Source organism: Chlorocebus sabaeus, chromosome 12 (genome assembly GCF_047675955.1).
Source record: "Chlorocebus sabaeus isolate Y175 chromosome 12, mChlSab1.0.hap1, whole genome shotgun sequence".
Classification (NCBI taxonomy): Eukaryota; Metazoa; Chordata; class Mammalia; order Primates; family Cercopithecidae; genus Chlorocebus; species Chlorocebus sabaeus.
This window is the reverse complement of record NC_132915.1, coordinates 14,414,771-14,440,302: the sequence shown is the minus strand read 5'-3', so window position 1 is coordinate 14,440,302 and position 25,532 is coordinate 14,414,771. Positions and strand designations below refer to the sequence as shown.

The 25,532-nt window shown below is 41.6% G+C and overlaps 1 protein-coding gene across 2 annotated transcripts in view; it reads right to left on the bottom strand.

Annotated features, from left to right (window-relative positions):
* FRMD3 (FERM domain containing 3) overlaps positions 1-25,532 on the bottom strand; it is a 292,877-nt gene that overhangs the window by 67,508 nt on the left and 199,837 nt on the right. For both annotated transcript variants that reach the window (XM_073021498.1, XM_007969584.3), the window contains exons 5-6: positions 23,136-23,233; positions 15,579-15,702 (exon numbers count right to left, since the gene is read on the bottom strand). In XM_073021498.1, coding sequence (XP_072877599.1) covers positions 15,579-15,702; positions 23,136-23,233 — 222 coding nt within the window. The remainder of the gene's footprint in view (positions 1-15,578; positions 15,703-23,135; positions 23,234-25,532) is intronic.

Here is a 25,532-nt window from a genome sequence, read left to right as displayed (position 1 = left end):
ATTGACTAATACAGTGTATAATAATACTACCAATTTCTTCATATATATTTTGTATTCTGAAACTTTACTAAATTCATTTATCAAATCTAGGAATCTTTTGGTAGAGATTTTAGGGTTTTCTAGATAGAAACCACACCATCACCAAACAGGGATAATTTGACTTCCTTTTTTCCAACTTGGATGTCTTTTCTTTCTCCAGCCTGATTGCTCTAGCAAAGACTTCCAGTACTATGTTGAAAAAGAGTGATGAAAGTGGCCATCTTTGTCTTGTTCCAGTTCTTGGAGGGAATGATTTGAACTTTATCCTATTAAATACGATGTTGACTGTGGGTTTGTCATATATTGCCTTGATTATATTAAGATATGTTCCTTCTATGTCTGGGTTGTTGAGGATTTTCTCATGAAGAGATGCTGAAGTTTATCAAACACTTTTTCTTCATCTATTGAGGTGATCATGTGGTTTTTGTCCTTAATTCTGTATGTGATGTATCACATTTATGGATTTATGTATATTGAACCATCATTGCATCCCTGGGATAAATCCCACCTGATCATGGTGTATTTTCTTTTTATGTGTTGTTGGATCTGATTTGCTAGTATTTTGTTGAAGATTTTTGCATTTATGTTCATCAGGGATATTTATCTATAATTTTCTTTTTTGTTGTGTCCTTCTTTGTTTTGGGTATCAGGGTGATACTGGCCTTGCAGAATGAGTTAAGGAGAAGTCTCTCATCTTCTATTTTTTAGAACAGTTTCAGGAAAATTGGTATTAGTTCTTCCTTGCATGTTTTCTAGAATTCAGCTGTGAATCCATCTGGTCCTGGATGGATGTTGTTTGGTTGTTGTTGTTATAGTTGTTGAGAGATTTTTTTTTTTTATTACTGACTCAGTCTCACTACTCATTGTTGGCCAGTTCAGAAGTTTTATTTCTTCCTGGTTCAATCTTGTGAGGCTGAAATTTATTCATTTCCTCTAGTTTTTCTGGTTTGTGAGTATACAGCTGTTCATAACAGTCCCTGATGATCTTTTGAATTTCTGTGGTATCAGTTGTAATGTCTCCTTTTTCACTTCTGATTGTGTTATTTGGATCTTCTCCTTTTCTTGGTTAGTCTAGATAATGGTTTATCAATTTCGTTTATCTTTTCTCAAAAACAAAAGAACCAACTTTTTGTTTGGTTGATCTTTTGTAATGTTTTGTCTCCATTTCGTTCTGCTCTGATCTTTGTTATTTCTTCTGCTAAGTGTGTGTTTTGTTTGTTCTTGTTTTTCTAGTTACTTCAGGTACGATGTTAGGTTAGTGATCTTTCTACTTTTATGATGTAGGCGTTTAATGCTATAAATTTCCCTTTTAGCAATGCTTTTGCTATATTCCACAGGTTTTGTTATATTGTGTTTTCATTTTCATTGATTTCATCAAAATTTTAAAATTTGTCTCAATTTCCTTATTGATCCAGTGATCATTCAGGAATATGCTGTTTAATTTCCATGTATTTGTATAGTTTCAAGCATTCCTCTTGGTACGGATTTCTAGCTTTATTCTGCTGTGGTCTGGGAAGACATTTAATACAATTTCAATTTTTAAAAAATTTGTTAAGACATTTTCTGTGGACTACTATATGGTCTATCTTGGAGATTTTTCCATGTACTGATGAAAAGAATGTATTTCCTGTAGCTATTGGGTAGAATGTTCTGTAAATGTCTAAGTCTACATGGTCTAAAGTCCAACTTCAGTTCAATGTTTCTTTGTTAATATTCTGTCTTGATGATCTGTCTAGTACTGTGAGTGGGGTGTTGACCTTCCCACTATTATTGTATTTCTGTCTGTCTCTTTCTTTAGGTCTAGTAATATTTGTTTTTTGAATTGGTGTGCACTGATTTGGGGAGCATATATATCTTGAATTGTTATATCCTCTTGAGTTTCGGTCCACTTGAGTCTTTATCTCACAGCAGCCCCTAGCAGGGCAGTGGGTATTGTCCTGGGTATGCAAAAGAGAGCCTTGTCCCTCCTCAAGTGGACAGTGGTTGCAGCCATGACAACTTGAACTCGGCTCACGGTGGAGTGCAGCCCAGTGTTAAACTCTCTACATGACACCTAAGACTTATGATCAGGGACAGCAGAGCCCTTCCCAGGCAGGAAGTATGGACAAGAAGCTGTGGAGAGTGTGGTCCACTCACATCTCAGTCTCACAGCAGCCCACTGCAGGGCGGTAGGTATTGTCCTATATATGAGAGGAGAGCCTGGCTTCCCTGTCCCTCCTTGGCCAGGTGGCAACTGCAACCACATCAACCCAAACAGTGCAAAGTCAAATGGCAGTCTGTCATTAAACTCTCAAAATGGTGCCTTGGGCCTGGAAATAGAGAGGGTGGGATCTCTCCCAGGCAAGCAGCGTGGACAAGAAGCTGTGAAGAGTGCAGTCCACTCACATCTCAGTCTCAACAGCAGCTCACAACAAGGCAGTAGGGATCCTCCTAGGGGTATGTAGGAGCACCTGTTCTCCTCTACCCTCCTTGCAGCAGCTCAGCAGTAGCAACCACGTCTGTAGCTCTCCAGTATCTAGGCTCTCAAAATGTTTCCCAGCTGAGGCCACTGTAGGCTCAGATGCCTGTGGGATTCCATGTGGGTTCTCTTTCTGGAGGAATGTCTCTGTGCAATCCTTAGGCAGTTCCACATGTCAAGCCCAAGGCCCTAATGGGTCAAGAGTTTCTTCCATAGCCAAGATCATAAAAGCTGATCCCTGGAGGTTTCTTTCTTACTGTTTCCCCATGCCCAGGAACCTCTCCTGACTATTAGTCAGTTCCCAGCTGGGCAAGCTGCCTCGAACCCTCTTGTTACTTCTAGTGCTTCCCATCTCCTCTCTGGTGAATCCCAGAAGTCTCTCCTAGACTATCTGTTTGAAATATATCTACTTATTATTCTGATTCCTCTCTGTGAAGGAGGCACATACTCCTATATCTAGTCAGCTATGTTCTATGCTATTAGAAAATGCAAATTAAAACTACGAGAAACCACTAACATCTCCATCTGGTAGCTACAATTAAAAAGACTAACAAAAGCAAGCACTGGTAAGAACGTACAGCACAAGAAACCTTCATATACTTCTAGTGGAAATTTGGTAGAACTAATCTGGAAAACTCTTTAGCATTATCTACTAAAGTTGAACATGTTTACCCTGTAATACAGCAATTCCACTCATAGTTGTACATGCAACAGAAATTAGTGCATGTTGCACCAAGAAATACATAGAATTTTCATAGTAGTGTTATTTGTAATAGCAAAAACTAGAAAACAACTCAAATGTCTATCAACAGTAAAATGAATAGGCAATGGAATACTATACAGGCATGAAAATTGCTGACTTAAAGCTGCACACTACGAGATGAATGAATATCACAAAAATAACATTGAATAAAAGAAGTCAAATGCTACAGTTCAAATATTTGCCCCCTCCAAAACTCATGTTGAAACTTAATCACCAAAGTCACAGTATTAAGAGGTGAGGCTTTTAACTTTGCCTTCATGAATAGATTTAGTTTGCCATGCTCATGCCCTCTTCATGTGCTGCCTTGCACCACTTCAGGACTCTGCAGAGAGTTCCCAACAGCATGAAGGCCCTCACCAGATGCAGTCCCTAGACCTTAAACTTCCAAGCCTCCAGAACTGTAAAAAATAAATTTCTTTTCTTTATAAATTACCTAGCCTCTGGTATTCAGTCATAGCAAGACAAAACAGACTAAAATACCATATATAAATGGATATACACTGTATGATTCTATTTCTATGGCTTTCAAAAATGAGCAAAACAAAACTAGTATGTTAAAAGTCACTGGAAACCCTGGGAACTCTCACCTATTTGTTGGTGTGAACATAAAGTAGAGCAACCAAACCGCCATTTCCTAGAAAAGTTAAAGTGCAAACTCTGGCAAGTTCTAACTTAGGTTTGTACTTACACTAGGGAGTCCTATACATGCACCTTAGGAGAATTATTCAATAAACCCTAGTAACTCTGTCTGCAATAGCAAAAACCTGGAAGCAACCCAAATGTTCATCAACAGGAGAATGGATACATAAAACATGGGAAGTTCATATGATAGAAACTTAATTATACAGAAGTGAAAATAAAGACATATGGCTGTATGTATCAATGTGGAAGAATCTCATAAATATAATGTTCATAGGGAAAAATGAGACATGAGAATACAGTGTGAGTCCATTTATATGAAAGTGAAAATAGGCAAAACTGAAGCAATACATCATTCACTGATACATATGTATAAAGTAAATTTATAAAAGCAAAACAAGAGAATAAGCAACCTAAATTCAGAAGAGTGTACCTATGGGAGGAGAGAGGGAGGTGGTCTGGGAGGGGCACGTAGGAGACTTCAGAACAGCTGGTGATGTTCTCATTCACAAACAATGCCAGGGGATCATGGGTGTTTTTTCAATTATTCTTTAAATCATACAAATATTGTATATACTCTGCAAATGCTCTTTTACATATCAGACATTTTGTAATGATGAAAAGACATACAATTTCTGCCTTTTAAATAAAGAAATCATTGGATGAAATATTATGCAGTCCAAAAGGACCCCCAAACTAAAGGGTATTGATCAGGAGGATAACAGATACATATGCAGAGCTATCTTGTACTAAACTCTTCAATTCCAAGCAGCATAACATTTTTTATATTGACAAGCATATGCATATTTTTACTTATCATTCAGAAAGTTAGAATCTTTATCTTCATTTTTTGGATGAGCGTTCTGATATCCAAAGAGAAAAATAACTTGCTCAAGGTTATTGCTCATGGTCAATTTGCATTTGCACCCAGCATTTGCCCTCACTAGCCATGTATGGGCAAATGCAAGTTGACCTGGTTCTAACGTGCTTGTCAGGGCTGGTGCCAACATCGTCACCAACATCTTATGGTCAAGAGTCATCTGCCTGCTCTCCTGCATGCCATGGCATAAAATGACATGATTCCTATCCACCTCTTATGTTGTAAAAAAGCAAGGCAAATGGAACTGGAGGCCATTAATAACACAGAAACAGAAAGTCAAATACTACATCTTCTCATTGATAACTGGAAGCTAAATAATGTGTCACATGGACATGGAGTGTGGAATAATAGACATTGGAGACTCAGAGGGTGAGAGAGTGGGAGGGAGTGAGGGATGAGAAATTACTTCATGAGTACAACGTACAGTATTCCGGTGATGGTTACATGAAAAGCCCACACTTCACCACTATGCAATATATCTATGTAACAAAATGGCACTTATACTTGCTAAATCTATTTTTAAATTTATTTATTTATTTAATTTGTTTATTTGAGACAGGGTCTCACTCCATCGCCTAGGCTGGAGTGCAATGATGCGCTCTCAGCTCACTGCAGACTCCACCTCCCGGACTCAAGTGATCCTCCCACCTCAGCCTCCTATAGCTAGGACTACAGCAGCATGCCACCGTATCTGTCTAAGTTTTGTATTTTTTGTAGAGACAGGATTTCACCATGTTGCCCAAGCTGGTCTGGAACCCTTGGGGTCAAGTGATCCCCCCACCTCAGCCTCCCAAAGTGCAAAGATTACAGGGGTGAGCCACTGCAACCCACCTAAAAATTTCTTTTAAATTGCAACTTTTTCAAATTCTAAACATTGCAACTTATCAATGATAAGGCAATTCATTCCAGGTGACTGATACTCAGATCTGATTAGAGAATAGTGATATCTCCATTTTAAACTGAAATTAAAACCTGCAGGTCAAATCTGGACTGCCTGCCACCTGATTTTGTACAGCCCTCAAACTAAGAATGGGTTTTACATTCTTACATAGTTTAAATAAATCGAAAGAATAATATTTCGTGACTCATGACAATTACATGACATTCAAATTTCAGTGTCCATAAATAAAGTTTTATTGGAACATCGCCACACCCACTTATCTGCATATTGTCTACACATGTTGTCATGTTGCAACAGTACTAGTTGCAATGAAGACTATATGTTCTACAAAGCCTAAAATATTTGCTAGTTGACCCGGTATAGAAAACGGTTTTCTGAACCCTGATCTGGGTCCAGTACACAGGAACATGAAACCACCAGAAGCCATGTCTATTTGATGCTAAAAAAATGAAGGTGTTTCTGTAAAAAGAGTACCTACCTCTAAGAATTGTTGCAAAGATTAAGCCGGTAACAAATGTGAACCAGTCAGACTAGCGCCTAGCACACAGTATGTTCTGTCCTTGCCCTCAGACTACCTTGTGTTCCCTTGCTAGCCCTACATATGGCTGAAGTCAGAAATACTGTGCTGAGGGGAATGTCAAGCAGGATGTCGAGATATTTACCAGAAAGCAAAGGCCCATCTTTAAAATAATTCTCAAGTCAGCATCATTTGCTTTGGGTTTAACCTCAGATCTCTACTGGCTAAGCATTTAAAAGACTTACTTGAAAAAGTCATACACAGGGAAAAGCTAACTACAAATGCTCAGAGAAGGCAAAAAGATCAAAACCAAAGGAGAAAAGGCAGGGACCCTGATAGGACTGGAGACTCCTGAGGCCCAGACTCACCAAGAAAGAAACCATTTAATGATCCTTTATTTTTTCGGGAAGATACTAAGATCAACTAAACAGAAAGGTTGGGGTTTTTTTCCTTGAACCTCCCACTGGGCATCTGTTTCTGACAAAAACTCTGATAATGGGAAATAATGATTTTCTATCCTTCAAATATTGCACCAGGAAATGTTCTACTCAGATTAATAGTGTCTCTAATGAGACATTTAAAGGTAAAGACCAGTGATTAGTTGAATTCTTTTCAAAGAGCTAACAATTCTTCAAAGATAGGCTTTTCTAATATATTAGATGAGGTCAAGTAATTGTGTATTTAGCTGTATGTCTCCTTTCTGCCAGTTTTGAGTGCTTTTAGACAAAAAGGAACAATCTCCCTTTTATTGATCCTCCTTTAGCATACTATCACATAGAGTACAAAACCAGATAGCACCCCAGGAATAAATGCCAACTATTAGTGGACATTAATTGTGGAATAAGATGTAGATCTTGCCAGCAATGAGCTGGACTGCTTGGAACACAGTTGGCAGGGAAGGGGGTGGTTCTGGCTCCCTCTGACCCAACTGAGCCTAGGAGCTCTAGAATTAAAGTCATGGGCAGAAGACCAATGTCATGGTGTAGAAGATCAATATAATGGTCTTCTACTTCTGAAAAACAGAATTCTCAATTTGGCTTAGATTACATTTTGCTGTAACTTGGTTGCAACTTTACTTAGATTTAGCTTTGTCGGAATAAAAGATTTTCCACACCTTTGGCTTCAAATGTTCGGGAGTGTTCTCAAGACTTACCCTTCAGCAGGGCTTGGGACTTTAGCACTCAGAGACTGCAGGGAGCTCTCTGTTTTATAGCATTCCTGTGGAATGTGGACTGGAGAGAGAGTCCTTTGCTCTTCAATCTCATCCCTGGCTCTCTGGAGGTTAGAAGACCTTTCTCCTCTCTGTCATCCTGTCTCCTGCCATCAGCAAGGGCTTCCCCAACCAGGGCTGAAGGTCTGGAGTGCCTCTGGGGGATTTCACTCAGCTCTCGTGCTGGTTAAAGGTTTGCCTAGTTGCCCTTAGCCCCGATCTAGGGTGTAATCCTCCTCTTCTGTCACTCCACCAGAAGTGAAAGCAGCTATGGGTCTCCACTATCCTAAGAAGGACATTCTGGATTTTAATACATTTAGGTCTATTTGCATCTTCAGCTCTCAGATGGGCTCAAAAAACATGATTCTGTAATTCAGCCAGCTTGTTGGTGTTATTTTGATGTTAGGAGAGATCAATATCTCATGCCTTTCTACATCCTAAATAGAAAGGAAATGAGAGTTCCCAGTCTGTCATTTCCAATCTTTTACTTAGAGAGGGACATTATCTCTTGCAAATCCTTTAGGAGCCATCTTTATGCAGAGCATTAGATAAAATGCTGCAAATTTGGATAGCTGCCACGCTAAGAAGGAGACAGTGGTAACACCCTGGGGCCATGCAGGGACAAGGCTTACAGGAGAGCAGCAACTTAGAAAGATATTAGCACACAATGTACGGAAACTCAGATTTCAGGTGAAGTTCTATTGCTTCATAATTGTGTAGCCTTGGATAAGTTAATTTCTCAGAACTCTGTTTCCTTATCTGTTTAAAAAAAAAATGGTGGCTGCAAACTCAATGGAAGGAGAAGGTAAATTGGCAGAGCAGGGATGGTGGCAATTCAGAGACAAAGAATTCTTTTAAAGAGGCACTGCTGCTGAGTGTTACCACACAAAAGTCAGGGAGTCATGTGACCAAAACCCCAGTCACAACTAAAGCCAGAACTTTATGGCAACTGGTTCCATTTTTTAGAGCTATTATTTGGCTCAAACTACATACATCTGGGTCACAGTGTTGTCCAAGGACTGTCATTTTATAACTCTTGCTTTGGACTCCAAGGATCCCTTAAGAATAGAAATTGGCTGTCAAATTTCTTTGCTGTTGGCTAGTGACCTCTTGATAGTTGAAGGCGCTAAATCATAGTCAAAACTGTCTTTGATTAATAAAAATTAAGAGGCAAATTAATTGTTGCTTCATGAATTATTTTGTAGATAAAATCTTTCAAACCATGAGGTCATGGGGGAGTGTGGATGATGAAGGAGAGCCCAGTTTGGGGATGAAATGGCTGTAAATCTGGGCTAGGCCATCCCACACTACTACAGTGCCCCACAAAAAGCCACCCTTCAATAAATATTTGTTGTAAGAATGGATGGATGGAAAATGCATGGAAGTATGGATGAAATATAAATGGATAGAAGGATGGATAAATATCCTCTGGATAAATACACTGCTATAGTCTCATTGAAAGTTCAAAGAATCTTTAGCTCTACACATAAGTTAGAATCACATGTGAGATACAATCAGAGAATGTATTAAGTAATGGCTGGTTCCCACTTTCAATAATATAACCCCTCTCTCCTTCTTCATGGCCATATTGCACTTTGGTAACATTGCTTTTTCCCCCTTAAGGTCATGGTGGTTAGATTTCACCTGTATAAAAAACATTAATGGCTTGGATGTGCACATCACTTGCCCCAGCCCATCCCTCCCTAGAAATGTCCTTTACTCCAGGCCACAAAATGCAAGGACTTCATTTTTACAGTGAACGCATTTGATCCCAAACCATCCCTTCTTTCCCCTTCCTAAGAAAGGTGCTATATCAAATAGCAACAAAAATGCAAATTTATTTGATAATCTACCAGAGAGAGAGATTCTATGAGTTTGGAAGGGACTTGGGAAGGGAAATGATACAGGGACAGAGAGCAATGACAAAGAGAAAATGCATTTTAAGAAAGATTGTTGTAAAATAACTAGACATATATTTCTTGTCTTCTTTTTACACAATAAACACACTTCTCAAAACTGACAAAAACATTTCTTAAGAGGGCCCCTGTGATCTATTCATCAGAAGCAAAGGTAGAGGATATTTTTCATGTCAGGGTATTTATTTCTAGAAAGCTAGATGTTTTAAAAATGATAACTCCATCTTTTTAAACTATAGCCATGGTGCATGATTTACAGAGAATATAACCTTTAAGAACTAGAGAGAATTACTCTGTTTAAAAAACACATTGTGTCATTCTTGCTTCCAGCACAAACCTCACTGCCCTGGATCATTATAGTGTGGCTAGTTGGATGATTTTCCTGCTCTTTAAGGGCAAGGAATATACTTCATCAAAACTGCTTTACTGCCAATTGAGCCTTTTGAATATTTAAAAGCTGATGACCTATGACTGAAGTTAATGCAAATATCTCTGTCTCTAATGACAAACCTGATGAACTGGTGATGAGAGGAAGAAAAGACTAGCTGAGCAGAAACTCTAGGAAATACCTCCAGCAAAGTCTATCAGGGTTCTTTATGGTAAAAGCAATCTTATTCTTGATCTTCATCCCCCTCTGAGCACCCTCAGGACTAATGGAATGGGTATGTCCTCTTACCCCAGGTGGCTTTGATTAAAGCTGTGGGAAACAGAAACCAAGAGGGACAAAAAGAACAGAGGACTGGCCAGGCATGGTGGCTCATGCCTATAATCCCAGCACTTTGGGAGGCAGATGCTGGTGGGTCACTTGAGGTTGGGAGTTCGAGACCAGCCTGACCAACATGGAGAAACTCCATCTGCACTAAAAATACAAAATTGGCCTGGCATGGTGGCACATGCCTGTAGTCCCAGCTACTCCGGAGACTGAGCCAGGAGAATTGTTGAACCTAAGAGGCGGAGGTTGCAGTGAGCCAAGATCACGCCATTGCACTCCAGCCCTGGCAACAAGAGCAAAACTCTGTCTTAAAAAACAAACAAACAAAAAGAAAAACAGGACCATCAAGTCCTCAGGGGTTGCAGGAATGGCTTCCTCCAGCCACCAGAGGGCTCTAGAGGGAGGAATAACCTATTTCTAAAGCAGTCCCAGGTAAGACCTCATCTCTGCACACCAAACTTAAAGTCTGAAAATTACAAGAGATTATTTTTCACATATAGTTTTACAAACAACTATGGCTCCTGATAACTTAAAATTATCTATAGAGGCAGGACAGTGAAGTAGAAATTTATTCCATACTTGCTCTGCCATGTGTTTAGAGCAGGAATCAGCAAGCTAGGACCCATAGGCCAAATGTGGCATGCCACCTGTGTTGTCAATAAAGTTTTATTGAATCATGGCCCACTCATTTATGAATTGTCTATATCTGCTTTTGCTCTACCAAAACAGAGCTGAGTCACTGCACTAGAGACCATATGACCCAGAAAGCCAAAAATATTTAACTAGCCCTTACCTAGAAGAATCATTCAGCTCAGTGGGTTATGTAAGTGACACATTTCCATATCATCTAGTTCACGTGATATTAAAAGGCCCAAAGATGCCTCTATAAAAATCTTTCTAAATGAAACTCTATTAGCTACACATCTATTAGAATGACCAAAATCCAGAACACTAACAACACCAAATGTTGGCAAGGATGTGGAGCAACAGGAACTCTCATTCACTGCTGGTGGGTATGAAAAATGCTGCAGCCACTTTGGAAAACAGTGTAGTGGTGGTTTCTTCTAAAACTAAACATACTCTTACCATATGATAGAGCAGTCATGGTGTTTGGTATTTACCCAAATGAGTTGAAAACTTATGTCTACACAAAAACCTACACACAGTTATTTATAGCAGCCTTATTCATAATTTCTCAAACTTGGAAGCAACCAAGAATGTCTTTCGGCAGGTGAATGGATAAACTATGATACATACAGACAATGGAATATTATTTTGTGCCAAAAGGAAATGAGCTCTCAAACCAAGAAAAGACATGGAGGAAACTTAAATGCATATTACTGAGTGAAAGAAGCCAATCTGAAAAGGCTACACATTGTATGATTCCAACTATGACATTCCGGGTAAGGCAAAAACTATAGAGACACTAAAAAGATCAGTGGTTGCCAGGGGTTAGGGGAGAAGAAGGGATGATTTTTAGGACAGGGAAACTACTCTATATAATACTATAATGCTATTGGTATTGCAATGGAATGATACTATACATTCATCAAACCCATAGAGTGTACACCAAGAGTAAACTCTAATGTAAACTATCAACTATGGGTGATTATAATGTAACAATGTAGGCTCACCAGTTGTAATATATGTACCACTCTAGGAGGGATATTGATAATGAGGGAGGCTATGCATGTGTGGGGCAGGGGTATAGAGGAAATCTCTGTGCCTTCCTTTCCATTTTGCTGTAAACCTAAACATCTCTTTTAAAAAATAAAGTCTATTAAAAAAAGAAAAACAACTCTATTAGTCAATGAGGTTGTGAGGGCCATTAAGGGCTGTGTGCCCACTGTTTCCAGCTCCTATTACCTTCTGAACACCATAGAACTGTATTTCCTTGATCCTGGGTAAGATCCTGGGACATGTCCTGATCAGAGAGATGTAAGTAGAAGTGATAAGAATCACTTCCGAAATGAAGCATGACCTTCTAGAGCTCTTTTCCTTGTGACTCAACATCTGGCAAATCCAAGTTTTTGACTTCCCTGAGTGACAATGGTGGGCAGAGCTCCCCAGCTGGCCTCTGGTGGGCACAGAACAGAGTAAAGAAGAAGGTTTTCTTACTCTAAGCCACTGAGCATTGGGGTTTGTTTCCTCAGAATAATCTAACTGATCTTGACCTATATAGAGATGATCAATAATGATAATATGCTACTATATTTGCAAAACTGTGACTTCTACCTACCTTACCTCCTCCAATACAGTGAAGGACTCAGAAGAAGAAATATTGATCCAAGCATGAACTTTTACCTTCAGTCATCAATTTAATTTAGTTCATGAAAATTCTTCTTAACATCTTGGCCTTCTTAAAACTCCAAGGAAAAGTCTCTCTCTCTCTCTCTCCCTCTCTCTCTCTCTCTCTATCTCTCTCTCTCTCTCTCCATCTCCCAAAGAACTCTGTTATTCATGCCTATCTATCAGGCCATCTTGGTCCCACTTTCAAACAGTGTGTAGCGTCCCGGCGAGGAAATTTCTTCTTTCTCTCTTATTAATTTTCTGCCAAGAATGGAAGCTTTTGTTCCTTTCTCAGAGATCATAGGAGCAGAATAATCCTAATCAATGAAAAGACTGGGAGAAGGTCGTGAAACTACTCCCTCCTAGGGTAAAGATGTTGATCTCACTGTAAGTTATCATTTCCGCTAATATTTGAGCACCTATTGTATTTTATTTCTCAGCTGATTCAGAAAGTAGGCAGGAAGAAGGAGGTTATTTATTGGGTCCCTCAAACCCCAAAAAAGGCCAGCTGGAATCCTCTCAGGACGTCTTCAGAACAGCAGTTCGACGGCCACACACTATCCCTAGCTACGAGGGAGGGTCACGGGTGTTGTGGTGACACTGGAGAGCAGGATGGCCATGACTTGGTGCAGCCAAGCACAGGTCTCCTCCATCCATGACTCCTTCCTAGCATGGTCAGGTTTGCAGAGTAATCCAAGGCCCAATTCCTTACACAAGACAGATAACACTTTCTTGACCTGTGTGTGAAGGGGTGGTGGCACCCCCAGAGCACCTTCAGTCCCTGTAGCAGGTTTCCCATCAGACGCAAGAAAGCTCCTCTCCCTCTTCACTGTCAGCCTCTTCTGCTCTTCTTGTCTTACCCTCCAAATCAAAAGTATCTCTCTGCTACACTGATGCTGAATGACATGCAGGACTACTTAGAGACAATGAGCAAAAATATACAGGGAAATGCCTCCGGAAGCTGTCCTTGCAATGCGATATGATTCCTGACAGGTTCATCCTTCAGGCAGACAACTCTGACCTCTTCACAAAGGCTTAATGGATGTTACAAATGTGCAGGACCACATGTGCCATAGAACAGCAGCTTTGATCAAACCACGGAACTTACTTCCAAGATTTATAAAGTGTGACAGACTGATGACCCCCTGTCTTCCCTGAGTGCATGATGACTACTTCCAGGGATCTCCACAAGCCTAGTTGCTGGCCCAGGGTCCAAGCTACAGCTTTCTGAATGTTAATAGAACAATCTGGAATCTTCTTTGATTCACTCATTTTCTCATGAAATTGTGGATCCCCAAGTCTGGCTGCAACGCCTCTCATGACTCTCTTCTTTCCATTTCCTTTACTCCTATTCTTTTTCAGGTCCTTCACATTCCATGTCTGAACACCAGAAATTACTAGCCGGCCCTCCTGCCCTGGTTCTCCATCCTCAAGCACTGTTGACATGGTGATCACCGTGAACATCTACCCGACTACCTGATTCCCTTGCCATGCTCAATATAAGGGAGAAGAGCATTGGGCATACCTTGAACCAGGTAACCCAAGGTTCAAGTCCTGACTCCACTATTTACTCAGTACAAGTCCTTTAACCACTTCAGCTTGTACTTTCCTCATCCCATGCTAGAAAGAACAATAGCGTCCATCTAATAGAGTTTGGGAGAACTGAGTGGAATAATGCACTTAAAGCTCTTAGCACAATGTTTTGGCATCTAGTAAGTAAATGCTCAATAAATGTGTATTATTATCATATGTTCTGAGCATTAGAGACCCTGCAAATTCAGGGCATAGAAAACCTTTCCATTCCATCTCCTACCAGTTCAAACAGTGGCTGCAGCTCCTTCATCCAGGGATTCTCACCCTGTGCTCCCCGGAACACTGCTCTGCCACAAACCCCTCCACAAAAATATCGGAACTTTATTTCTACCTCTAGTACATTTGTCTCCAAAATAGCAAAAGAGTGGTGAGAATTTCATGTATCTTCACCAAGGCTTTAGGAGACAATACTCTAAAATTACCCACATAGATGGCATGTTGCTTTCTGAAAGAGGTACAATGTTTTGATGTCTAATCATCTTTATCTCTAAGACTAAGCGTCATATTTTCCCAGCTGAAATAAGCTGCCACCTTGAATGCCCTCACGTATACGCTTCCCAGATTCACCAGTAGGGGGCGCGCCTGCATAAAGGAGGGAGCTTGAGCAATTTCCTCACACGGGGACGGTTGTCTGTTCCAGAATGCATAACCCAGTGATGCAATTTTCTTTATACTTACCAGAGGCCCAGAACATGGAAGCATCTCAGTTCTTGCAGTTTTTCACCAACACTTGTCATAACACTGCCCATGCTTGCTATTACCAAAATGATTTTTTTTCTGTAGTTTGCACAGTATCTAAATTCTAGTTACAGGCTAGACTACTTGAGTTACCTGAATTCCAAGTTGGCAATGATCCCTACACACACTTCATTTTATTCCCAGCAGCCCATGTAGAGTGTAAGCATCACAGAGTGCATAAAGGCTCAGACTCTAGACCAAGGTTGCCAGAATTCAAATCCCAGCTCTGATACTTACTAGCCGTGTGACCTTGGGCAAGTTGTTTAACCTCTCTGGGCCTCAGTTCCCTCATCTGTAATATGGGAATAACCAATAATCTATCTCCTAGGTTGCTGTGAAGATTGAACAAGTTAATATGTGCAAAGTGCTTAGAACAGTGTTGGGAACATGGTGAATGCTGTATGCAATTTTGCTACTCCTACCGCTGCTACTGTGCGGCTATCATCGAAGCATCGCAGGTGAGAAAAAGAGGATCAGACACTAAACCTGTCATCTTGAGAGCAGCTCAGCAACGGGAATCTTGCCAATGGGTCCTACTCTACTTGGAGTCAATGCTTCCAGCTATGGCCACAGGTGGGAAAAAGACAATACAAAATTCAAATCAGAAAGATTTACTTATTTACCTTAGATTCCACTTTCAGAAGCTCAGGGCGCTTAGAAATCCATATGTGTAAAAAAACGTATGGCTCTAATAACTACTGATGGTTCACAAACAGCTACTCATGGGACTCCACACTGTTGAGATTGTTATTGACGGAGGACACCAGGGTGTCCTTGACAGTGCCCAGAAAAATTGCGCTGCCACCCAAAACGGCCTACCCATTCATTATATATATTCCTCCTTCACGATGTGATTTCCACATTCCCTGCAGTAAGAATATTTTCTCACCTTTATCATTTTCACAAATGTGTACCCAGATTACCTGAGTTCGTTTTTATGAATTTCCACTATTTTTCTTTCCAGCTTCTGCGACTGCTTGGGGAAAATCTCAAACTCACTGATGTAATTCTCAGGATGCTCATCAGGATCGTAATCACCAAGCTCAGCTGTAATGAGTGAAAAAATAAAGAGAAAGAGAAAGATTAAAAACAATAACATGAGCAGGGTGCATATGGAATGCCTCCTGCCATCCAAAAGAGGAGGCTGGAATAAGCTCACCCAAAAATATGTATCTGTACCCAGAGAAAGTCTGAGTGTCTAGAGGGTCATATTACAGTTCAGATCGAGCTGTGTGAGCTTGGGATCTTGAGAATCTTCTCTGGGTCTCACCTTCTTTATCAGTCTAATAAAGGATTTAAATCACTGTTATTCAGTGAGGACACCATTGGCATTTTGGGGGCTAAACAATTTTATTATTTCAGATTTTCCAAGGAACTGTAGGACATTTAGTACCTCTACCTTCCAGGTACTAGATGTTAGCAGCATACTCAGGCACTGTGACCATCAAAGCTGCTCTCTCCCAGAAGTTAGTCAAAGAATACAGGATTTCAGTTAGATGGAAGGAATACATTCAAGACAGCATTGTACAACATGGAGACTATAGTTAGAAACAACATACTGTATACTTAAAAAGGCCTGAGAGGGTACTTTTAATTGTTCTCAACACAGAAACAAATGATAAGTATATGAGGTAATGCATATGTAAAGCTCGGTTTAGCCATTCCACAATGCATACATATTTCAAAACATCAGGCTGTATACCATAAATATACATAATGTTTGATTTAAAATGTTTTAAATTTTTAAAAAATTTAATGCCCCTGTCCCAGTATTTCCAAGTGCTCCCCAGGATAGGAGGTGGTACCACCTCTAGATGGAAACCAGTGCACATTCGCCGGGGTTCCATTCACAGCTAATATCCTCTGCATCCAGGAATTCCCTGACTGGAGCTGCCTGCTCTGAGGCTTATGCAGGTGTAGCTTATTCATTAAAAAATCACAACAAGAAGGAACCCAGTGGGATTGCACTTAAAAGCAAATTGATTGCTCTTGAAATTAAAGAGTATACATCTAAAACAGAAGAGCATGCCAAATTAAAGTTGTTGCTGGATTCTAACAAGAAATGAAAATAAAATCTTAAGCCCTTCAACAGACTGAACATTGCCCCCACTTGGACAAGCGGCCCCAGAGAACTCTTAAAAACTGAGTTCCCATACATGATGAGGTCGGACCTCATTATACCTCCTCCCTCATTAATTGCTATTAGGTTTCCTGCACCAAGGGTTAAACAGAAACCCGCCCTTTTGAAAGATTGCACCACTGATATCAACCAATCGCCGATGCTGCCCCTCCCTTTTGTGGTTTTGAGACAGCAACTGACCAGCGTTCCTTCTTGGTAAGAGACCGCTGACCACAAAGTGGTTCTAGCCAGTCTATGGAGGCTGTGCACAGAGGGCGTTTGTGTCCTCTGCTTCACCTTTTGATGTATAGGCCCTAATGATAATACCTTTAAATGTTAAGTCTCCACCCAAAAGTGAACATGGGATGCATGTTGCTTATGTGCTAGCCTACTATGCATGCCTGTGCCTTCCTTTTGTGAATATTCATAGCTCCTACTATAACCTGTTGAACATGTATACTTGGCCACCCCATTCAGCATAAATCTTTGTCTTATTCTTCCCACCCTTGAAGTTTCCAGCTTCGGGCCAGAGGCTATGTTTCCCCACCTGTCAGAATGACCACCCTGCAAGCTGCAACCCTTTGTGAGAAATAAAGCTCTTCTTTCCAAATTTATGTACTTCATGATTCTTCAGCTGACAGTAACAAAGGTCTCCTCCAGAGGATCTTCAAGGGTAAAAAGAGAAATGCCTACACATCTCTGAGCACCCAGAAGGCCAAGCAGAGTGGGTGTGTGAACCACAGCATAGAGGAGCAAAGGTGATGTCTGGCATCAAGAATACTTTCTATTGGTTCCATGAGCATGCTAAGGAAAATGAGCCAGAAGAAGCAAGTGTCTCTGGAAGAAACAGAAGATATGGCCCAGGACAGTAGACTAAAGATAGTGGGAAAACTGTATTAGAAGAATCTGATCACCAATATGACTTTGAGGTAGAAAAAATTAGTATGCCTTGAGTGCATCTGAAAAATTACATCCAACTCTGTAATTTGTATCCACTGTCCCTTCATTGTCACAACATCTGATGACTGGAAAAGTACATAACCAGGAGGAAAGCAAAGCTCTTTAGAGCTTCTGAACAAAATTCAAATTACAGAGTTCTTAAAACAACCTAGAACATATACCACAGCGAGGGAAGACTTCTAAAATAAGACCCAAAATACTATCAATCACAAAGGGGAAATTGATTAATTTGATCATACCAAAATTAAAATTTATTTCTGTTTCATAAAGGACATCAGAGTCAAAGTAATAGAGAGATGACAACTTGAAAGAACATATTTTCACAATCTAAAGCCGACAAGGACTAATCTCTAGAATAAAGAAGAAATCCTTACATATCATTTTTTTAAAGGACAGGAAGACCAATAGAGAAATGGTCAAAGGATAATGAACAGACAATTCAAAGAAGGGGAAACCGTAAGGGCCAGTGTAGGGAGAGATGCTCAAACACATGAATAATTAGAGATATACAAACCAAAACAAGATCTTACTTTATATCTATAACATTGGCAATAGAACTAGGGAGTTGGCAAAGACACGAGAAAACAAAAATACTTGTGCACTGCTGAAGGGTACTAGATACCTGTTGCTCCTCCAGAGAGCAAGGTGGGAGTATTTAGTCAAATATTATGACCCAGCAATCCCATTTCTGGGCATTTTTCCTAGAAAAACTCTAGGTGCAAAAAAGGATATGTTCAAGTTTTTTTATGACAGCATTAATCATAATAGTCAAAGTTGGAGGCAACTTGGGTGTTTATTGTTAGCGGGACAGATGGATAAGTAAAACATGGAAGATGCACCCTTTGGAATATTTTGTCACAGTTAAAATCAACAAAATACATGTATGTCCAGCAATATGGACAGATCCCAAAAGCAGTGTTCTGAGCGTAAAAGAAGGGAATACAATGAGTTCTATACCATCATTTAATTTATGAAATTTAGAAGTATAAACACAAAAAAAATTAATCATTTTATAAGGATGGATACAAAGACAAAGATATATATATATATATATCCAGTGTTGGCCTTAGGAGTGGAAAAGGGAAGTCAATCAATCCATGGGCCTAAAGGGACCAGTGGTGAGAGGTGGGCCATAAACTGATGATTAACTCAACCTATGTTCCAAAAGAAATACACGTAACATGTCCACCTGCACACACATACACGCTTGTGCCCCTGTGAACTAGCTACAGGCATTAATATTTAGGAGATGGACAATCCCAGTGCTTCCGTTTTCCACAGGTGATGGGATAATGGACAACCAATATGAAACTGGGTTATCTTCAATGCAAACGTCAGCTTGCAGAGGGGTTGGTGAGGGAGGGCATTGTTTGTGAGGGTGCACTTTTCTTTCCAGGAAATCTTGTGAGATATTATAGACTTGCAGTGCTAAACCCTGCAAACATTAAAAACATTAGAGAAGAAATGCGATGAAGATTGCACTGGATTGCTGACAAGATTAACACTGTCCCCACCACAGGCCGTGCTCTCTGATCCCTTAAAGCTTGTCTTTAACTCTGACCTCGCCTTAAGCAGAAGGCAGTTTTTTTTAATGAATAAAGACTTGTAGCTATTCATACCAAGAGGAGTTGGGTAAGCAACCGTGGTTCTCCCTCCTGCTCATCACTTGGAAGCTGAAGTTGTGACAAATGATATATAACTGCAGGCCCTGCGGTTTGAAACCAGGTCTAGCACTTTTCTAAAAGGGTTCGATTCTAAGAGAAAAATCCAATGAGTTTGAAGTGAATGGGTGAGTAAGATCAGAAACAGAAAGTCTAAAAAGCAACAGGCTTTCCCCTGGTTTGGAAAGGACTATTCCAAAAGAATTTGAGATGCAGGACCTTTAGCTCCAGGGCCAACTCCTTCAGGAGCTTTCCCGGACCCACCCTTGCTAAGTCAGGAGCCCTCCTGGGACACTCATAGCAGGGATCGGGCCTGTGTGTTCCTCCATTTAGCCATCAATGCAGGGTCACAAAGCCCTGTTTCCTTATCCATCTTCCCACAGGAATTTTGTATTGCCATGTGGCCCCCTAGCAACTGCTCAGGAAGTATTTGGAGAACACATGAACAAATGAATGAATGAAATAGTGATACCATCCCAGCAGGCAGCCAACTAATCTTTCCCATAGTTAAATGAATTAGGCACAATCATTTAGCTAAATGTTAAATGAATCAGGCACAGTCATTTAACAAAATGTTAAATTTAACTAAACGTTAAATGATTGTGCCTGATTCAATTAACTATGGTTAATCAGGGCATGTTTGAAGCTTCGGTATATTCTGAGTTTATTAAAAGCAGTCAATCAAGCCATGTGTGGTGGTGCACACCTGTAATCTCAGCTACTTGGGAGGCTGAGGTAGGAGGATTGCTTGAGGTTAGAGTTTGAGACCACCCTGGGTAACATAGTGAAATCCTGTCTACACAAAATACAAAACCAGTCAATCACCAATCACCTGGAGTTCAGGCAAGTGCCCCGATTCATTTCAGGCAAGTGCCCCAATTCATTTAACATATTTAGTGGAGAACCCGCTGTGTGTCAGACACAGGAAGACTGCTGTGAAAAGCACCCAGATCCTGCTCCCATGGAATTAGATTCGATATAGGAGGAAATGCACAATAAGTCCAAAAACAACTCAAGATCTAAGTGTTTGCAAGAAGACACAACAGGGCTCTAAGAAAGAATGACGTGCAGGAGGGAGCTGCTTTAGGTCGAGTTGTCCAGATAGTCTTATCAGAGGAAGTGACTTCTGGACTGAGTTCTGAATGTCCAGTAGGAGTCAAGATTTCTACAGGGGTTGAACACATCAGGCAGAGGAGATAAGTTGAATTCTGCTGTAGTGCTGTTTTGTAAAAGGAACAGGAAAGATATTTTTACCAAGAAAGAATATAAATAGATCCCAAGGATTCTGTGTTTGTTTTGCAATTTGTATTATGAAAGAAAATGCATTGCATGTCTTGAATGTGCTTGTTGGATTCAGTATGGACAGGCAGCAAAACTCCAGGTGATGGATTGGTTTTGTATTCCTTGTAGAGACAAAGTCTTGCTATGTTGCCCAGGCTAGTCTCAAACTCCAGACCTCAAGAAATCCTCCTGCCTTAGCCTCCCAAGTAGCTGGAATTACAGGTGTGCACCACCACATCCAACTTGATTGACTGTTTTTTATAAACTCAGAATATACTGAACTTAAAACATACTCCTTGAAAGAGGGTTAGCAAACAAGACGATGAGGGGCGACAGTGCCTCCTATTGATAATCACTTACTCCATCTTCCCTGTTACTCTAGGAATAAGCAGTTCTGAAACGCCAACCTATATCTGTATTTGTGAATGCAGAGCTGCCGAAGTACTCACCCGAGAGTCAGACCTTTATGAACCACTTTTACTGAATTTGCTATAGATGACCACAGACAGCACTGCATTTGAGAGCCCAAAGGTCTTTTTGAAGTCTGCCAGTCCATTTCCCACTCTACTTTCTCCACAGTGTCTGTGTGTGTGTGGTCAGTAATAATAGCAATGAGGGATAAAATAGGGCCCTGATTGTCTGGATGGAGGCTCCCTGGCTTTATTTCAGACAGAAAACAGGATGGCGAGCCTTCCATTATAGATCCATATTGAGCATGTCCTAGGAGAATTGATGGTAATTCACTAAGGCCTAAATGCATTCTGAAATCCTCATATGCTGGTCTGTTGCTTGGATTAGTATCGATTCCTTTGTCTCTTACCTAAGACAGTACACCCTAACTCGAGATGTGCAGCCTTCATCATGGAGGAAGGGAACTATGGGATTTACAGTCCTCTCACTCCAAGGTATGAGAGGCAGCTTTCAGAAACACATTCTCTACCTCAGTGCGGATGAAAGGGCTGTTTCCCGTCACAGTATCAACTGTAGTGCTTGAAACGGGAAAATACCCAAGGGTTTTAACACCTCTGCCAAAATCTGCTATCCAGAATGAGGCTGTTCCCAGGGAAGGGGGCGAAACACAACATACACACCCGCTTTGGAATTCTCAGAGACCAAACACAACTGAGAAGAGGATCAAAGGAACTATTTCACAGCACAGAGCATCCCACAGGGAGGGCGGTGGGCCACAGGGGAAACCCCAGGAGAATGACGCGTTTCTCCATCAGTGACAAGCTGTTGTGGTAGGCAGATGATCGTCACCGATGACCGCTAATGACCATCAGAAGCTCCTGTGTTATTCCAGATCCACTGGAAGATTGACATAGTCCTCTCTCTCTCTCTCTCTCTCTCCCCCCGCCCCCCGCCCCACCTTCTCTCTCATAAACATGTCGTTAATGTTCATGCTACAAACAGCTGGATCATCTGAGTCCCTCCAGCTGCCTCTCAGCTGGTCCAGGGGAACAGAACACCTGAGCCATTTTCACTTGGGTGTTGGGCCCATCCGTGGCCATGTGGTGCCTCAGGCCCTGGAGGCCTCCTTCCCTCAAACCGCTTTCCTTACTAGGTGGAAACATTCAGAACCTAACCCACGTCAACACATTAGCTATTTCTCCTGAGGTTTGTTCAACTGGAAAAAGAACAGTAGTCACTTCTAATGGGCCTGCGCTACCCCTGGCCGGGTGCAGAGTGGTCTCTGAAATCACATGGCCAGGAAAGGATGATGACTATCCCATTTAATAGATGAAGAAACTGAACCCTGAAGAGCTTAGGTAACTAGGTAACTTATCCATGGTGAACCATCCAGGAAATGGGAAGAAAGATTCAAATGGTGGTATGACAGTTTATGGGACTTGTGCTCTCCTCACCATGCCCATCGCTAGAAGAGCTGAAGAATTAGACATAATAGATGTGTATGTATGTATATACATACACACACGAATAGATAGGATGGATGGATGGATAGATAGATAGATAGATAGATAGATAGATAGATAGATAGACAGACAGACAGATGTACATGAAAATGCTTCCAAGGATGACCCCTTTGTTTAACACCCATCTTCCTGGATGCAGATTCCCCCCTCGATATGTCCATTAGGCCTCTCATCTAGCATTTGGAACTGAGAACATACAATACCCACATCCCTTCAGAGCGTCTTATAAACCCACGCATTCCACATTCCAGCCCCTTTGAAAGTGAGCTTCTGACTCTGACTCAGGGGATCTTGAGGGACTCTGTTTTTGCAGAGGCTCCTGTGAACATCTCAGCCCAGCCTTCCACCCAGACTCCACTGGCTCGGAAGGGAAGGCGAGTAGGGGTTCTGTTGCTATGTACCCAGTCCTACATGGTCTCCAGCTATAGACAGGCAGGATGGCCACAGGTGGGAGAAAATGGAGGCTTGAAACAGCTGCAGCTCCACAGTGCAATGGTAGTGTGGGTGAGCTGTGGCCAGACTTACCTTGAACAATACAAGCACCCAGGTAGGCAGCGTCGGAAAAGGAGCACAGCAGGCGGCCATGAAAAATATCCCTTTTAATCTGAAGGTACAAAAGGTACCTGCAATACAAAAGGAGAAACGGTCACCCTAACTTTTGGTTGAAGTCTGGAAGAAGTAAGATTGTTCATGCTTAGCTCCAGTGGTGACCAGACCTTTTCCCAGCTCTAGGGACTGGCTTAGACAAGCCCAACCCTTTGTAGAACAAGCAGAGGAAAGCTGAGAGGGGCCCTCTGAATTCAGAAAAGCAGAAGTGTCTGCCGAGCAGATCTTACCAGCTTCCAAAGCTCAGCAGGCTCTGCCTTTTCAAAGAGGCATGAGAAGAAATGAGGAAAGCCACAGGACCCAGTGGCCAGAGCTCCTGGCAGAAACTCCCGCACGAGGATAGCCATGACCACCGTTATCACTACCCACATCTCAGGCACATGCTGCCCTAGCTCTGTTTCGAATGGAGAGCTGGGAAACAGACTCAATCAGTACATAAGGCCAGCCTCACCATTTCTTAGGGGCAGAGAGACACATTAATCAACCTCAGACAGTCGCAGTTATTATGAGGCCAGAAAGGCAACTAACTGATTCACAATTACAGCTGCCATCTGTGTAGAGTCTCTGCCCTCCAGGGATGGCACACTCAGATGCCTACTGAGACCAGGCACACGGTGGCCTATGACAAGAGCAAGTCACCTGTGCTGGTGCAAGAAGTGCTGGAAGCAGAATGGGACACAGTGGCTCCCTAGAAAGGCGGCAGCCACCACACAGCTCCAGCCTAGTGCTGCCACTAGAAAAGCAGACTAAATGTGTCCAGTTTTTCCAGAAAAATAGCAGGGTGGGAGGCAGGCAGCAGAGCAGGGTGCCAGGTTGCAACCCCTGGCTCAGGCTCATTTTGTCCCTGTCCTTTCTGTTACTCCACACCGATCAAGCTCTCTTCCAATTTCCTCATCTTCTCAAGGTTCTTTCATTCCAGGCTCAGGCCTGGGATCTGTTGTTTCTGAGCAGAGTAACTTTACAGATGTGTGCAGATTCTTTCCGTGCTTACTTTAGAGTTGAACTCTTAGAAACCAATGTTTTTTCTCTTTCTCGTCTTCTTGGGGGTTTGCAGGAAGCATCTCTCAATCAGTCCCAGGTATCACCTTGTGAGGTTAATTTTATGTGTCAACTGGATTGAGCCATGGGATACCCAGATATCTGGTTCAACAGTTTTTCTGGGCAAGGGTGTTTCTGGAAGAGATTAGCATTTGACTTGGTGGACTGAGTAAAGCAGATGACCCTCCCCAGTGTGAGTGGACCTCATGCAATCCACTGAGGGACTGAATAGCACACAAAGGCAGAGGAAGCTGAATTCACTCTGCCTGATGCTTGAGCTGGGACATCAATCTTCTATCCTCAGTGCTCCTGGTGCTCAGACCTTCAACTTGGATTGGAATCTACAACATTGACTCTCTGGCTCTCAGGCCTTTGAACTACTGGCTTTCCTGGGTCTCCAAGGTACAGATAGCAGGTCATGGGATACCTTGGCCTCCATAGTCACATGGGCCAATTCCTTATAATAATTCTCATTATGTATGAAAGGGTGTGTGTGCATGTGTGCATGTGTGTGTGTGTGTTTGTGTGTGTGTGTGTAGCCTATTGGTTCTATTTCTCTGGAGGACCTCAACTAATAAACATCTCTAGTGCCCAAGTAATTTAATCTTTACTCAGCCATAGGAGGAGCGACATGCGTAATCCCCATTTTAAAGGCAAAGAAGTAGAGAATCAGAAAGGGTGATTAGTGTGCTAAGGTCACAGGGACACTGTCAACCCTAGAGCACTGGAGCTCACTGTTTCTGGGCCATTGGTTCACTGAAAGCACACTGGAGCCATTGAAGGAATCAGTGGCTCACTGATGTTTTCCTTCACCATATCTTTGTCTAACATCTGCTTTATGCTGTGCACTGTGCTGTGTGGGCACTGGGGGCATGGTGGAGGCTCAAATGACAATCTCTGTCCCCAGTTTAGTATTAAATTTTGCGCAGAGGATAAAGGCAGTCCCTGATAAGTTTTTAATTTGGAGCTTGGTGTGCATTCTGTCAAAGGAACTATATTACACTCATTGAGTAAGGACTCAGACTAGCTGCTTAACCTAGTGCCTCTCACACTTTAATGTGCACATGAATTACTTGAAGAATTTGTTAAAATTGATTCTGATTCAAAAGGTCTGGGATGGGCTTGAGATTCTGTATTTCTAATAAGCTCCAGGGGGGCCAGGTGCTGTGGCTCCCACCTGTAATCCCAGCACTTTGGGAGGCCGAGTTGGGTGGATCACGAGGTCCAGAGATGGAGTCCATCCTGGCTAACACGGTGAAAACCCATCTCTACTAAAAA